Here is a 15,371-nt window from a genome sequence, read left to right on the forward strand (position 1 = left end):
AACCTGTTTAAAGGTTATCACCCACATAAGAAAAGGTGAGATAAATTCTTGAGGGCAGAAATCCGCTCCCATTACACTGCGTTCCCTTAGCTCCCAGCACAGGCCTAGCGGCCCCAAACATTCGCTGAACCCGCTCAAAACTCGGATCTCCCGCCCCGACTGTCCAGCAGAGGCCGCCCTGGGCCAGGACTCCCGGGACCTGAACGCCGCCGGGAGAGGAAAGGCCAGGGGTGGCCTTGTCATCGCCGCGGGGCCTGGGTGGGAGGGGTTTGGCGGCGGCAGTCGGGCGGCGGAGGCGGCCCCCGGCTCCCGCGGCTGGGATGGAGCAGAAGCGCGCCGGGCGCCGGAGGATACGCAGCTGACGGAGCCGCGCGGCGCTCGCCTCTCTTCCCCTCCCGCCGCCCGAGCCGCCCCGGCCGCCCGGCTCCCACAGTAGCCAACCGGGCAGAGGAGGAGCCGCCCGCGCCCGGTGCGCTCTGTCAGTCCTGGCAAACTCTCCTGCCGCCCGCGCCGGGTTTGGCACTAAGCACCACGGTACCATGGTCCGCAAGACGCTCTTCGCTCTCTTCATCGTCACAGCAGGTATTTTGGGGGCGCCGTCCTGCCAGGAAGGGCCGGGGCGACACGGGCCGCACGGCCAGCGCTGGGGCGGGGGCTCGAGCGGGGAGACCGGGAAGTAAGTCGCGCCGGTAGCCGGAGTGGCGCGAGCCTCCGGTGTTGCGCAGAGATATGTGCGCACTTGGATTTGGGGTGATGAGCATTTGGGGAGCTCCTGGGCCGAGCCGGACTGAGGGGGTGACTGGGTTCTTCCGGCCGCCGCTCGCTCTCACACGAACTCCGGGCTTTGGGAAACAGGTGGCTGCGCGACGCTTTTGAACCCGGGGTTGGCGACACTGACTGCGACTAGAGGCTTCTCGGGTCTCTGAGCACACCCGCCCAAAGTTGGGCACCAGACTTCTTGACGCGGTTGGACCCGAGAGGGATGAGAAGAAGAATCAGGGAGGGGTGGCATCTGGGAAAGCTAATGCTCGGGCCGTGCGCCCTGCGGGGCTGGTTTGCTTTTCCCCAGACTTGGTGGGCTCTGGTCTCTGGCCTCTGGCGTCCCTTCCTAGTTAACGCTTGGGGATGATGCGGCGCTAACAATCCCAAGGCAGCTGCTTGGATCCGGCGGCTTAAGCTCGCTATCACCGCCGGGGTGGCAATTTTACCCTGTGGCCCGGAGCTCCCCCGAATGCGTGCCCTGGCAGAAACTGCTAACTTGGCTCCTTGGGGATGGCTTCCCACGCGCACCGCGCGGGTCTCTGGACCACGGACGGCAGCGGCCTCTAGGCGGGAGCTGGGGAGAAAGGAGCGGGAGGACCGAGCTCGGCCTGGTGGGCGCCGAGGAGAGAGTCAGAAGAGCGCTTTGAGTCTGAGATTAGGGTGCCCAATTTTTGCAGAAAATGCAGGCCGACTGTGGATCAGGCACCGGTAGAAAAATCAGCCTGCGTGCGCGGTACACTGTTATGTTTAGATAAAAGAATATTTCAAGGCCACATCCACAAACCATTGATTCATGCTAGTAGTCCGTGTATCTGTATCTATATCTATATCTGTTTTTCCTCCTGAATTGCTTGGTTCCTGCAATTGTGGACACAAGAAGCTAGGGGTTTCCTGGCAGCTGACAAAGGTTAATGCAGTTTTGAGGAAAAGTTGCCCAACTTGAGGCTACAGGGAGTCTTTTTCCTCTACTTGCTGAACGTCTGAGAAAGCTCCCTTTTCCCTTTGGCGTCTGTACCATTTGGAGGCGCGTCCGCAGAAGGTTCAGGAGCAGGGCTCGGGCGGCTCTGGCCGCGCGGCGTCGGGCCAGACTGGGAGCGCGTGCATCCCTGCAAGTGTGACAGCCAGCCTTCTCCCGAGCCCCGCAATCGCCCGCCCCGCCGAGAGACATCTACGAAAGGGCAGGAAAGACGCCTTCCTTTCTCCTCGCTAGAAATCCTTTCATGAGGCTTCAGGCTCAGAAACCCTTCAGTGAGCCGGTACAGTCACTAGGTAGGCTTGTTTTATTTAGTGGCTTATCTTTTCCATTTTAATTTTTTTTTAAACGACTCTGGAAGTTGGCTGGGATTAACCCTATTAGGCTTCCTCCCCACCCCCACTCCCCACCAAGGAGCTCAAAAATTTTTTAATTTTATTTATTTATTTATTTATTTAGGCCAGTTTTAGAGTTTAGCTCTGCTCTTCCTGCGGCAGGAACCTTGCCCTTCCTGTTCACCGCCAGGGTGAGGAGACTGGTAGCTGCCCACCGCAGATCAAACTCGCTCCCATCCCTGCACATGTGTGAGGGCAGAGCCAAAAGATCACAGCCTCCCAGCTCTGGGGCGCCCCCCCCCAATGTCTCTGAGTACATCTCCCAAACAGAGTGATGTAGCCTCAGGCTTTCCACTGAGGTTATGCCTCTGAAGCAATCTCCCTGGGAGTTAGTGTGTTATAAAAGCTACCTGCGTGCATTAAGTTCTTGGGAAAATAATAAAAGAATAGGCATAAATACCTTGCGAGGTCCTTTCCATCCCAAAGTGGAGTGTTTTTAGAGACTAAACTACAACATTTCTAGAAAAAGCCCATAAAGGAGAGATGGGAGAAGGTTCCTGAAATGAACGTGGCATATGTGTTTCAGTGGATCATCCTGGCATTCCCATGGCAAAGCTCCAGTTAGTTTCACCAGGCACTTGCTTTTTTTTTTTTTTTTTTTTTACCTCTTCAGCATTAAAGGCTTGAAGTTTTCTTTTTTTTTTTTTTTCAGTTTTTCAAAGTTTTCTTGAAGTAGAGTTGATTTTAAGGTTGTGATTCAGTTATACCTGTTGTATAACAGAGTGATTCAGTTATACCTGTACACACATCCACCCTCTTTCAGATTCTTTTCCCACACAGATTATCACAGAATACTGGGTAGAGTTCTCTGTGCTATATGGCAGGTCCTGGTTGGCCAGTCTTTCCATATACCAGAGTGTGCATATGCCAAACCCAAACCCCCAATCCATCCCTCCCTCCCACCTGTCTCCTTTGGTAACCACAGCTTTGTTTTCAAAGTCTGTAAGTCTGTTTCTGTTCTGCAGATAATCTCATATGTATCCTTTTTTTAGATTTCACGTATAAGTGACATCATGTGATGTTTGTCTTTCACTGTCTGACTAACTTCAGTTAGTATAATAATTTCTAGGTTCCATAAAACTCTTAAGGTGATGCTTTTTCGAGCCAGAACCAGGGCTTGGCAGGGGACTTTCCTTGGTTTGAGAAATCTCCTCATTACGTATACATAAGCATTTCCTCCAGCCTGTATGATGGACGCTTGCAAGTTCACGTGCGCTGTCAACAAAAGATCTCTACGCTTATTCACATGTTTTTAAAAGAAGGAAGAGAGAACCTTGGACTGTTTTCAGTTCTCTCCAGGTGGATTGTGGGAGAAAAGCAGCATGACTGTGTTACAAATCATTACCAAACACCTCTAAGGCCAGCATCTAGGCACACAGGAGTACTGCCCCCATATGACAATACAAGCCAAGTGGGACCACAGGCTGAGGGCAGCGTCCAGCTCCAGCTCTCCCCTCTCCTCAGTTCCTTCATGCCCACCACTGGCTTTGCTGCCTTCAGGGTCCTATGGTCCCATCTATTTAAAAATGCCCGGAGTTCCCGTTGTGGCTCAGTGGTTAACGAATCCGACTAGGAACTATGAGCTTTCGGGTTCGATCCCTGGTCTTGCTCAGTGGGTTAAGGATCTGGCGTTGCCGTGAGCTGTGTGTGGTGTAGGTCGCAGATGTGGCTCAGATCTCGTGTTGCTGTGGCTCTGGCATAGGCCAGCAGCTACAGCTCTGATTGAACCCCTAGCCTGGGAACCTCCATATCTGTGGGAGTGGCCCAAGAAATGGCAAAAAAAAAAAAAAAAGACAAAACAAAAAAAAAAGCCTGCACTGAGACATCTGAGGTACACAGGCACTTTCCAAAGGCCTTTTCCAAACATCCAAGGAGTTCAAAGGCGAAACAAAGCATCAATAAGAGAGGTACAAACCCATGATCCAAGTTTTCCTGCCCTGGCTTCTGCCCTGCCCGCCCTGGTCTCCTTCCCCCCAGGCCCAGTACTGCATTCTGCCCCATTCCCCAGGCCAGCTGATTGGCCTCTTGGTGATCAAGACCAGCAGAGCTAGATTCCAGTCTGCTACCCGGAAAGAGAGCCTTGTGGCGTCCTGGGCCTGTCAGATAGCTCTTGGCCGGGTGACTAATATCTAGAATGTCCTTATGCTCGAAGGGACACTCCACCCTGCACCTTTATGGCTCTGTTCTTCCTCAGGTCCTGATATATGTCAGGACCTTATCATAAGCATATTAAAGTAGTATCATAAATCTTATCATAAACATATTAAAAGTAAACCAAGAATGCACACCTATTTATTTACAGGAACAGCAAAGCTGCCTGTAGTTGGTTGGGCGTGGAGGTGAAAGGTTACTTGCATCCCTTTAGCCTGGTTACCTCCTCTTCCCCCGAAGTCGGTGTCACAAAGTGACACCTCCTTCGCCTGAAACCTGACCCGAGAAGGTGGAAGCTCTCCATTGTTATCAGATCTATTTACTGAGGCGGTGTTGCAAAGTGCTAGGCTCACAGATTCTGCAGCGAGATTGCCTCAGTACAAAGCTAGGTTTTACTACAGACTAATTGTATAATTTAGGGCGCGTAATCTAACCACTGATGAGTTTTCTTATCTACAGAATTGGGGGACTAAAACCTCATCAGGCCAATGCAAAGTGTTAAATGATCAAATACGCTTCTAATGCCTGGGACATAGTAAGTGCTCAGTAAGTATTAGCGATTGTTGTTGCTGTGACTCATTAATAAAACCGACTGTGTTTGGCACCCATTAGGTCATCCTCGCCAAAGCTTATGTGTTTGTGCTTGGACTATGGAAATCAAAGATCTCGGCTAATATTCCAGCACAGTGCCAGCTGTTCTGGCAAACCCTGATGTGCAAAAATTAAGAAAATATTCAGCTGAGCCTACTAAATGCCTCGTTTGAAGAGGTTAATAACGTGCCAGCTCAAATTTAGCACAACAATCAAAAAAACAGAAAAAAAATAATAATAAAAACAAAAAAACTCCCTAACAAATGGAAGTAAAGTCTCACCAGAGACTTTATTTCTTCCACAAAGTCTTTTGCAAATGGGTGTGTTTCAAAAGCCCAACTCAGCTAAATCTTAAGGTCAGGTTCCCAGAGTCACAAATTTTGGATGATTCAGTTCAAAGAACTTAGGAAAAGGCTGTTTGTGGTGTATGAATGATGCAAAATGGCTCTCTCCAGAATCCCAACTCATTGATAATGGCCAGATCTCTAATGTAACTTGACCATTTGGGCCTGGTCTAGTTGTGCTGTAATTGTGCTTGTGTTCTTGGCCAAGTATTTACACTGTTTGAGCACATTTTCTTAAACGATCATTTTCACAGGTTACAGCATTGGCTGGAAACAATGAAGAGTGACATTTAAAAAATATTTTCAAAAGGGTTTGGCTCTTTTCACACCCCAGTGAAAGGAATCCTGCCATACATTTACAATAGTTTTTTTTCTCTTTTGGAAGTATCTCTTGCTTAAATTGGGTATGTTAGTTTCGGAATCAAATATAGCCATTCCTCAATATGCAGAACCGCCCTCCCTACCCAAATCCTCCGATGCTCAAGTCCCTTATATAAAGTCTCATGGTACTTGCATAGAACTTACATACATTCTCCTGTAGAGTTTAAATCATCTCTAGGTTGCTTATAATACCTAATGCAACGTAAGTGCTGTGTAAATAGTTGCTGGCATGAGACAAATTCAAGTTTTGCTTTTTGGAACTTTTGGAATTTTTTTCTCTAATGTTTTCCAACCAAGGTTGGTTGAACCCACAGATATAGAAGGCTGGTAGTATTTGCTTTGCTAGCAAGATAGTGAGTAAAACAATTGCCAGGAAAAATTAGTGTTTTATTTAGAAGATGGCAGTAGTTCTGAAAAGAGGTAGGCAAAGAATGGGTACCTGCCTTATGCAATGATGGCTTTTTTTCCTTGGAAGTGCAGGGCTAAACAGTTATCATTCAGTTAATGAGCAAATAAAGTTACTATAAAATAAGACTGATTTATGGATGTATTTCATGGCATTACATTTTGCAGTCACCGCTTAAATTCTTTAAATGACAGGGATCGATGTAACATCAGGTTTTCTGACGTGTGAGTCTTTATTAATTATGATCCTTTATACCAGCAGAGCTCGTTTTTTTTTTAACCTGCTTTGGTGTTGTTCATAAACCTTGAGACTTTTGCCATTTGATAAGTATTAGGAACCGTTACAATGAGATAGTTATAGAATTGTTTTCATCTGTGTTTTTCCTTGGTGCAAGGTGGTATAATGCCAATTTGAAAATGAGCTGTTTTAATTTTCCTTTGATTTGATTTAGCCATTAAAAAATACAAGTTGCCCAGTCCAATCTGAATTTCAAATCAATAGTGAGTTCTATGTGCATCCTACATAGTACTCGGGGCTCACTTGAAATAATTCTTCAGTGTCTACCTTGAATTCAAATGTAACCAGGCATCCTGTATTTTCTAGAGCAACCCAACCTTTGGCCCTTCCTGTGCAGTTCATCAGTGCAATGGGTTTGGCATGGGATTGGCTTTATTTTGAACCCTGCCTCCCCGGCTTTAGCTCCCTCACATCATTTCATTCATCCATCACCATCTGTTCACGAGAAGATGACATGGAGATTTCAGAGCAGCTCACTCTGCAATAACAACTACCACGTTAGGATTCAGAGGCAGCTCTCCAGTGGAACACTTTGAATCAGATTCCATATCCATCCACTGTGCACTGCTGTGTTTCTGAACATGCAGTGGGATTTTGGAGCTTCCCTGAGACTACGCTACTTTACCCCCTTGTGACCTTTTCTATTTTAAAAAAAGAGTATACTATTTGAAATGGTAGCTCGTTCTTGCATAGGAGCTGGAACTAGGAGCCTTCCAGAATCCAGCTGGCAGATGATTAAAAAAGAAAGTTATAGAATAGCTTTGGATTTCAATGCTCTCTTCGGTGCCAGAATCTTAACACATCTCACAAATATTAATTATATAAGGTTTACATAATTGCTGCAGGATAGGTCTGTTGGTATCACTTGAAAGCTGTGTCTATATGGAGCATGAAGCAGCACATTAGAATTTCAAGGCACATTGGAAAAAAAAGTCCTTTAAGCAATTAGACTGTGGTAGAAATTTGCACTTTTATAACCAAGGCCAAATCTATGGATAGGTAACTGTAAATTTACCTAATGGTAAAAAAAAAAATGTGGAAAGGTACCAGGTATGATATTTAGAAAACACATTTCTTTTACAAAATAAGATGAATAATAGAATACAACTTGGATGATAATATCTTCCTCTTATGGTCCAAATCCTGACACCTAATTTGCTTTTCCATCAGGAGGAAATAAAGACACAGGATCTTTAGTGCAGGTGTTGTACATGAAAAGAATTGGAAGAGAGAAGGTTTTGTTTGATTTTTTTGTTTTTTGGCCATAGTTATAAACTTAAAGCTATATCATCCAGACTTCCCACTGGTTAGAACACATTATTTTTCCCTATATGGAAATATATGCTGCCTTTAAGTTTTTTATATTTCTGGAGTTCCTGTTGTGGCTCAGCTGGTTAAGAACCTGGCTAATATCCATGAGGAAGCAGGTTCAGTCCCTGGCCTCGCTCAGTGGGTTAAGGATCTGGTGTTGCCATGAGCTGTGGTGTAGGTCACAGACATGGTTCAAATCTGGTATTGCTGTGGCTGTGGTATAGACCAGCAGCTGTAGTTCCAGTTCAACCCCTAGCCTGGGAACTTCCATATGCTGCAGGTACAGCCCTAAAAAGCCAATAAAATAAAAATAAAATAAAATAAAACGATATTCTTGCCAGCTTTGCATAGTCCAGAAACATAACCTCATTATGAGAGTTTATTCAACCACTGTTGTATCCATGATGGGTTGTTACTGGTGCTGTCTTCTCCTTACAAAATCTTTTCATTTTTTGATGGAAAAGCTTTTGTGATCCACAGATAGACAGCAGACAATACTGGTATACTGGCATTGAACAGTTATTTCATCCTTAAACTCTCCATGCTATATGATTCTTGCTTTTTACTATAATTTGGATTTTTAGGGACAACAATAACAATTATTGTAAGAATAAAAGGGCATTTTATTTTTCACCATGCAAAAGCTATATAACTTGAGGGAAACCTTTAAGACTCTGGTCATTCTACTGAGTTAAGGTCATCATGAGTCATCTTAGGAGAGGACTTCAGTACATCTTAGAATTTACAACATGAGGGAGTTCGAAGCCCACTTGTTCATCAGAGGGTCCTAAAGAAAGCTAGTGATGAGTCCTCTTGTGGCATAGTGGGTTAAGGACCTGGCATGGTCACTGCAGTGGCTTGGGTCACAGCTGTGGTGTGGGTTCAGAGCCTTGCCCAGGAACTTCCACATACTGTCGCAGGCACGGCCAAAGGAAAAAAAAGAAGGAATCTGGTGGACTGAAAAGTCTTTCTTGCCTTGGGAAAAGAGGCAAGTTATTGGTGGATCACACCCTCTGCCTGTCATGGGAATTCTTGCTCTTGATGGATCTGCTGCATGACTACAGCCATCACACAACCTGTAGGGACTGAGCATGTGTTGTCTTAAAATTCCAGTGTCATCTCAAATACCTATGAGTAAACCTGCCTAAGGAGGAAAAAATATGGTAATCTGAAAACTATAAGACACTAATGAAAGAAGTCGAAGACAGCACAAACAGATGGATATACTGTCTTCTTGGATTAAAAGAATCAATATTGTCAAAATGACTATGCTACCCAAGGCAATCTGCAGGTTCAGTGCAATCCCTGTAAAATTACTAATGGCAATTTTCATAGAACTAGAACAAATAATTTTAAGATTTGTATGGAGGAGTTCCCATTGTGGCTCAGTGGAAACAAATTTGACTAGTATCCTTGAGGTGAGAGTTTGATCCCTGGCCTCAGTCAGTGGGTTAAGGATCCAGCATTGCTGTGAGCTGTGGCATAGGTCATAGACTCGGTTCAGATCTGGCATTGCTGTGGCTGTGGCCTAGGCTGGTAGCCACAGCTGCAATTCCACTCCTAGCCTGGGAATTTCCCTGTGCTGTGCTGCAGCCATAAAAAGCAAAAAAAAAAAAAGAAAAAATAAATAAAATTTGTATGGAAACACAAAAGACCCCAAGTAGACGAAGCAATCCTGAGAATCAAAAACAGAGATGGAAGAATTATGCTCCCTGACTTCAGGCTATACTACAAAGCTATAGTAATCAAAATAGTATGATAAAACAGAAATATAGATCAATGGAACAGAATAGAAAGCCCAGAAATTAACCTGTGCAATTATGGCCAGTTAATCTATGACAAAGGAGGTGAGAATTTACAATGGAGCAAAGACAGTCTCTTTAATAAGTGGCATTGGGAAAACTGGACAGCTACATGTAAAAGAATGAAGTTAGTACATTCTCTAGCACCATATACAAAAATAAACTCAAAATGGATTAAAGACCTAAATATAAGACCAGATATTATAAAACTCCCAGAGGAAAACATAGGCAGAACACTCTTTGACATAAATACAATTTTGGGGGGGATCTGTCTCATTTTCTTAACGTGTTTTACTCATATTGGATATAAGCTTTGGATCTTTTTTTTAAGCCATGCCCATGGCATATGGAAGTTCCTGGACCAGGGATCAAACTCAAGCCACATCAGATCCTTAACCAACTAAGCCACTAGGCAACTCCCTGGATCTGTCTCTTAAGGTAAAGGAAATAAAAGCAAAAATAAACAAATGGGACCTAATTGAACTTTAAGAAAAGCTTTTTGCACAGCAAAGGAAACCATGAAATGGTTGGACAAAATGAAAAGACAACCTACTGATTGGGAGAAAATATTTGCAAATGATATAGCTGATAAGGGACCAATATCCAACATTTATTAACAGTTTATACAACTCTACATCAAAAAAACAAACAGTATGATGAAAAATGGGCAGAAGAACTGAACTGACATTTTTTTCCAAAGAGGAAATGCAGATGGCCAGCAGGCACATGAAAATATGCTCAGTATCACCAATCCTCAGGGAAACACAGATCAAAACCACAGTGAGATGTCATCTCACACCTGGCAGAATGGCTATCATTAAAAAATCTACACATAACAAATAACAGATGTTGGCAAGGATGTGGAGAAAAGGGAACCTTTGTACACCGTTGGGAATGTAAATTGGTGCAGCCACTGTGGAAAACAGTGTGGAGGTTCCTCAAAAACCTAAAAATAGGACTACCATATGACCCAGCAATTCAACTCCTGGGTATATAGCCAAAAAATGAAAAAACAGTAATTTGAGAAAATACATGCACCTCAAAGTGGCATTGCTTGCAGTTGCCAAGATCTGGAAGCCTCTGAAAGGCCACACAGTAGGGTGGAAAGGGATTTGGAGGAGGACAGGTTGGTAGGATGCCATCTTTGGGGTCTCAGTTTCCTCTTTGCAGAGCTATGATAATACATTCAACAAAAGCATATCAAACCGGTACACCAACATATAGAAGATTAATTTTATTTTACTTCATTTGCATGTCTGCCCCTCACTCCTAGAATATAAGGTGTCCAAGAATTTTCGCTGATTTGTCCCTGCCATGTCCCAGCATGTAGAATGGAGCAAGACATGTAATGAGTGTCTAGCATATTTGTTAAACTAACTTTTAACAGAGAACCTCTATGTGCCATCTAAGGCTCTGGAGGTACAGCAATGAACAAAATAGAAGACTGCCCTCAGGAAACTTACATCCTTCAACGATGATCAGTTTTGATGTAGGCGGAAGAAAATCAACAGTTGACTAGCAGTCATCTCAAACTCAACAAGTCCAGACCTGAACTCTTGGACTTTTCTACCCAAAGAGGCCCAGCAGAATCCTGTCCCATCTCATAACTGAGATGTCAACTCCAACTTTCTAGTTGCTTGGGCTGAAAGTCATGAGTCGTCTTTGAGTCTCTTTTTCTGTCCATACCCCTGATCCAGTGCTTCAAGAGAATCTGTTTGCTCTGCCTTTCAACTACAGACAGAAGTCAGACACTTTCTGCTCCTGCCATGGCTGTCTGTGGTGTCAGCCCCATCTGCTTCCACCCAGAATCCTGCAGGGCCTCATCTCAGACCTTGTAGCTCTTAGCCTTTCCCTCCTAAGGTCTGGTCTCTAGAGAGTCCTGTTTGTTTGCTTGGTTAAGAACTTTTGAAAAGATTAAATGATGTAAATGTCTAACTATAACGTGCTAGCCCATGTTAAAAGAAGGAAGTTTTCAAAACTTCTTAAAAGAACGCTTCAGAGAAAGAGGTGGCTCATTAATGTGTGTACTGGCGAAATGGTGGCAATATATTGAACTCATATATTGCAACTTTATATTTCACAATATATTGAAAAAGCTAGCCAAGGAATAAAATGTACCTTGCGATAAAATATTTAAAACATTATGTGTGTGACTGTACAGGAAGGCTTTTAGAAGAATACAGTAGTTATTTCTGGCAGGTGAGTTTGGGGTCAGTTTTACTTTTTATGCTCTTTTGCTTTGCCTGACATTTAGTTTAATGGTTTGTATTATCTTCACAATTTAAAAAGTAAAGATATTGTCCATATTTTATTCCTTCCTTCTCAACAGTTTCTGTGGCTAAAATAACTGCTAGATGGCTACTTCTATCCTCAAAATCTTGATTCAAAAATCCTTCCAACAGAGCCCTCAAAAGTAAGATCTTAGGAAAGCAAATGACTTCAGAAAGGTTTATAGGATATCACTGACTGAATGGACAGGGAAGGTTCTGGGAAGGAATTGACTTCAAGTAATATATTTTCTAAGCCAGAGTACTGCATAAATCATTGATCAGGACAGCCATCTCGGAAAGTGTTTTAAGAGGCTCTGAGCTACCTGATCAGTGTTTGAGGTATTTTGTTAGTTTTTAATATCTTCAGTCTTTGTCACTAGTGGGAGCAATTTTAAAGTAAAACATCGCCCTATGTTTTTCTGAAATGCAATTTGTCAACTTGTGTATCCAATAAGAAAAGCAGTCCTCAAGAGAATATCAGGTTTGTTTTTCTTTTGACAACATTAAATTTCTTGTGTCATCTTTTCAATAAAATAATCAATGAAAGGTGGTTTGGGTAAATGTTGGAGGATCCATCCATTATTAATACTTCATGCCATTATCAGAGAACAATGCAAGTGTGACAAGAGAAAGGGGGCTGGAGCAGACAGGGCTGCAGGAGGCTCTGGTGTGAACTGGGCTGACTCCTTCACTTTATAGAAAAATATAGACCTGTTGGGAAGAGAGAAAATCCACGTTTGATTTTTAGCCATGCAAGGTATAACACTTTATACAATGATTATTTCATCTGCAACTTCATCTAATCCTCCCACATCTCAGCACAGGAAATATGGAGAGGAATTAAAGTCAACTTCCAGACAAGCTTCCTGTCTTTGGACAACCACCCTCACCTGCACATTTTTATGAAATAAAATGTCACTCCAGCTAAGGGAATCCGGTGAAGCTTGTCTTTACAGGACCCACAGGTATAGGGATTTAAAAGGAAGTGTGCCTCCAGGGGTAGGAAGGGAGACCTTCACCAGCCTCTCAGCTACCCAGCAGGTTACCCAGCAGAGGTTGCCAGTTAAGTAAGTGCCTGTCCCCAGATGTTATTCCCCCCAGATTGCTGAGAACTGCTTATGACCTTGAACTGCACCAACCTGTCAAGGTGACGTTAGCGATGGTCTTAGGGTCGCCCCAACAATTACCACAGCCTTGGATGGCTTCAAACAATATAAATTGACTCTCCCACTGTTTTGGAAGCTAGAAGTGTGAAATCAGGGTTTCAGCAGGGCCATGCTCCCTTCAAAGCCTCGAGTGGCGGATGCTTTCTTGCTTCTACCAGCTTCTGGTAGCCCCAAGTGTTCGCTGGCTTGTGAAAGTCTTCCTTCTGATCTCCGCCTCCAGCTTCATGTGGCCTTCTTCCCTCTGAGTGAGCCTGTGTTCAGATTCCCTGATTTGAAGGACATTAGTCATCCAGTCTTATTGGATTAGGGCCCACCCAATTCAGTATGCCCTTATCTTAACTTGATTACACCTGCCAAAGCCAGATTTCCAATCAAGGTCACAGTCACATGTACTAGGGGTGAGGGCTTCTTCTTGTTTCAGGAACACCATTCAACCCATAGCAGCTGTATTTCACATCTAAACCATGTTCATGAAAGACCCCCCTCCACTGAAAAAAGAAGCCGTTAATAATTCAATCAGTTACTAGTTACTTTTATTCAATATAGCAGCTAATATCACCTCTTACTTTTCATCCATTCATTTACTTAGTTGTTGCTCTCGATGGCAAAAGTTTGGTTGAGACTGTTTAAATCAGGCATTTCTCAACCAGATGCTGTAAGCACTTGGAGGGGACATAACACACAGACAGCACCCCTCAGCCCTGACTGCTAAATAACCATAGTAACTTGTAGGCATTGTGACAAAGAAAATAGAGGGGAAAAAAGAGGGGAAGAAAAGAAGGAGGGAGGAAATACCTTCACATATTTCTTTTTTTTCTTTTCTTTTCTTTTTTTTTTTTTTTTTTTTTTGTCTTTTTGCCATTTCTTGGGCCGTCCCTGGCATGTGGAAGTTCCCAGGCTAGGGGTCGAATCAGAGCTATAGCCGCCGGCCTACGCCAGAGCCACAGCAACGCAAGATCCGAGCCACGTCTGCAACCTACACCACAGCTCATGGCAACGCCGGATCGTTAACCCACTGAGCAAGGGCAGGGATCGAACCCGCAACCTCATGGTTCCTAGTCGGATTCATTAACCACTGAGCCACGACGGGAACTCCCCTTCGCATATTTCTAAACTTACCAGACTCATGGAAATTAACAGTCTGAATTAATGAGATATTCAATGGCCATCCTTAGCATCCTGCACAGAAGGGGGTGTATGAAGCAGTAGCACTTTTGCTTACTCAGAACCCCAGCCAGTCGGCTAACTGTGAGAGGCCTCTAGATGCTTCAGGAACATTCTAATTTGGAACATGTTACTCTTTGAAAGGCATGTGGCAAATTTGGAGAGCACTGTTTCAGTTCTTCTCTGCCTGGACTCCTACTATATTGTTTGCAACATTGTGCCTGAAGTAGAATCAAGAAGAGAATAGAAAGAGCAAAAAGTTTCAACACATGAAAATAGCATCTGCTCCTTTGTGGTGTAGCTTATTGCTTATAGATAGCATAACTTTCCTTTGTGAGCAGAGAAGGCATGATTCACCTCCCTAAGTCTCTTTTCCTCAGTTTCTAAGGAAGGTACTATTGGATGTGGGGCATAGGAGGTCACAGGAATATTTTATGGAAAAATGTAAAAGTTGTGACATTACAGAACAGTGGATTTCTGTCTGCCAGTGTGAAATGTGTGTGTGTGTTTAATATGCATATATTGTATATTTGTGGATAGGATGTATGTTTCTTTCCTTTCTTACCTGCTTCCTTCCTTACTAAGAAATTTAGAAGAATTTTAAAAGGAGGAGACAAGTAGCATAGAAAGAATAGGGAAAATTAATATTCAATGGATTCACACATTTTCTGTAATATCTAAAATTCAACATTCCTCCCCATAAAGTAGCAGGTTTTTCTATTCAACAGCCATAATCGTGTACCTTTATGTCTTTTGATTAATAAATGGGATATTAATTAGGTAGAACATGGATACTTATTTGGTTCTGGAAGCTGCCTATTCAAGTATGTTTTGGAATCACTGCTTTCCTTATAAATCATAGGGAAAATCAACATTTAAAGCCTTGTCCCATGGAAAAAAACATATAATTTCACTTCTAGAAGTTTTAATTACTGGGTAGTTTTGCTTACATGGGAAAGAGACATATTCTAAGGAGAGTGAGAAGTCTACTGTCTAAAGCCTTTATTGATTTGGGTTATTCTTAAAGGGATAAAAAAATATTAAGCTCTGACACTATCAACAAAGCTCCTTGATGAGAGCTGAGTTCACGCTGAGATAAAAAGTTACAAAGCAAGAGAACAGCCTCATTATGTTTTTAAAATCCCAGGGAGAGCAATTGTTTCACCAAAGCAATGCAGTAAGACAGCCTGGGACCCAACGTGGGTGCCCAGGAGACTAGGAGTAAAGAGCTTTAGAAGCTTTGAATTTTTTTCTAAAACAATTAAGATTAAAGGAGTTAATCAGGAAATCTGAGGTTATATAAGGGGTGAGCAGGTCAACCAGCTCATGTGTCTGGTTTGGAGCACATGAGCACATGC

General features: G+C 43.5%; 1 protein-coding gene across 1 annotated transcript in view; it reads left to right on the forward strand.

Annotated features, from left to right (window-relative positions):
- Positions 269-15,371, forward strand: part of PARM1 (prostate androgen-regulated mucin-like protein 1) — a 104,509-nt gene continuing 89,406 nt past the window's right edge. The window contains 1 exon segment of the mRNA NM_001243716.1: positions 269-582. Coding sequence (NP_001230645.1) covers positions 540-582 — 43 coding nt within the window. The 5' untranslated portion in view covers positions 269-539.

The sequence above is a fragment of the Sus scrofa genome, chromosome 8 (assembly GCF_000003025.6).
Source record: "Sus scrofa isolate TJ Tabasco breed Duroc chromosome 8, Sscrofa11.1, whole genome shotgun sequence".
Classification (NCBI taxonomy): Eukaryota; Metazoa; Chordata; class Mammalia; order Artiodactyla; family Suidae; genus Sus; species Sus scrofa.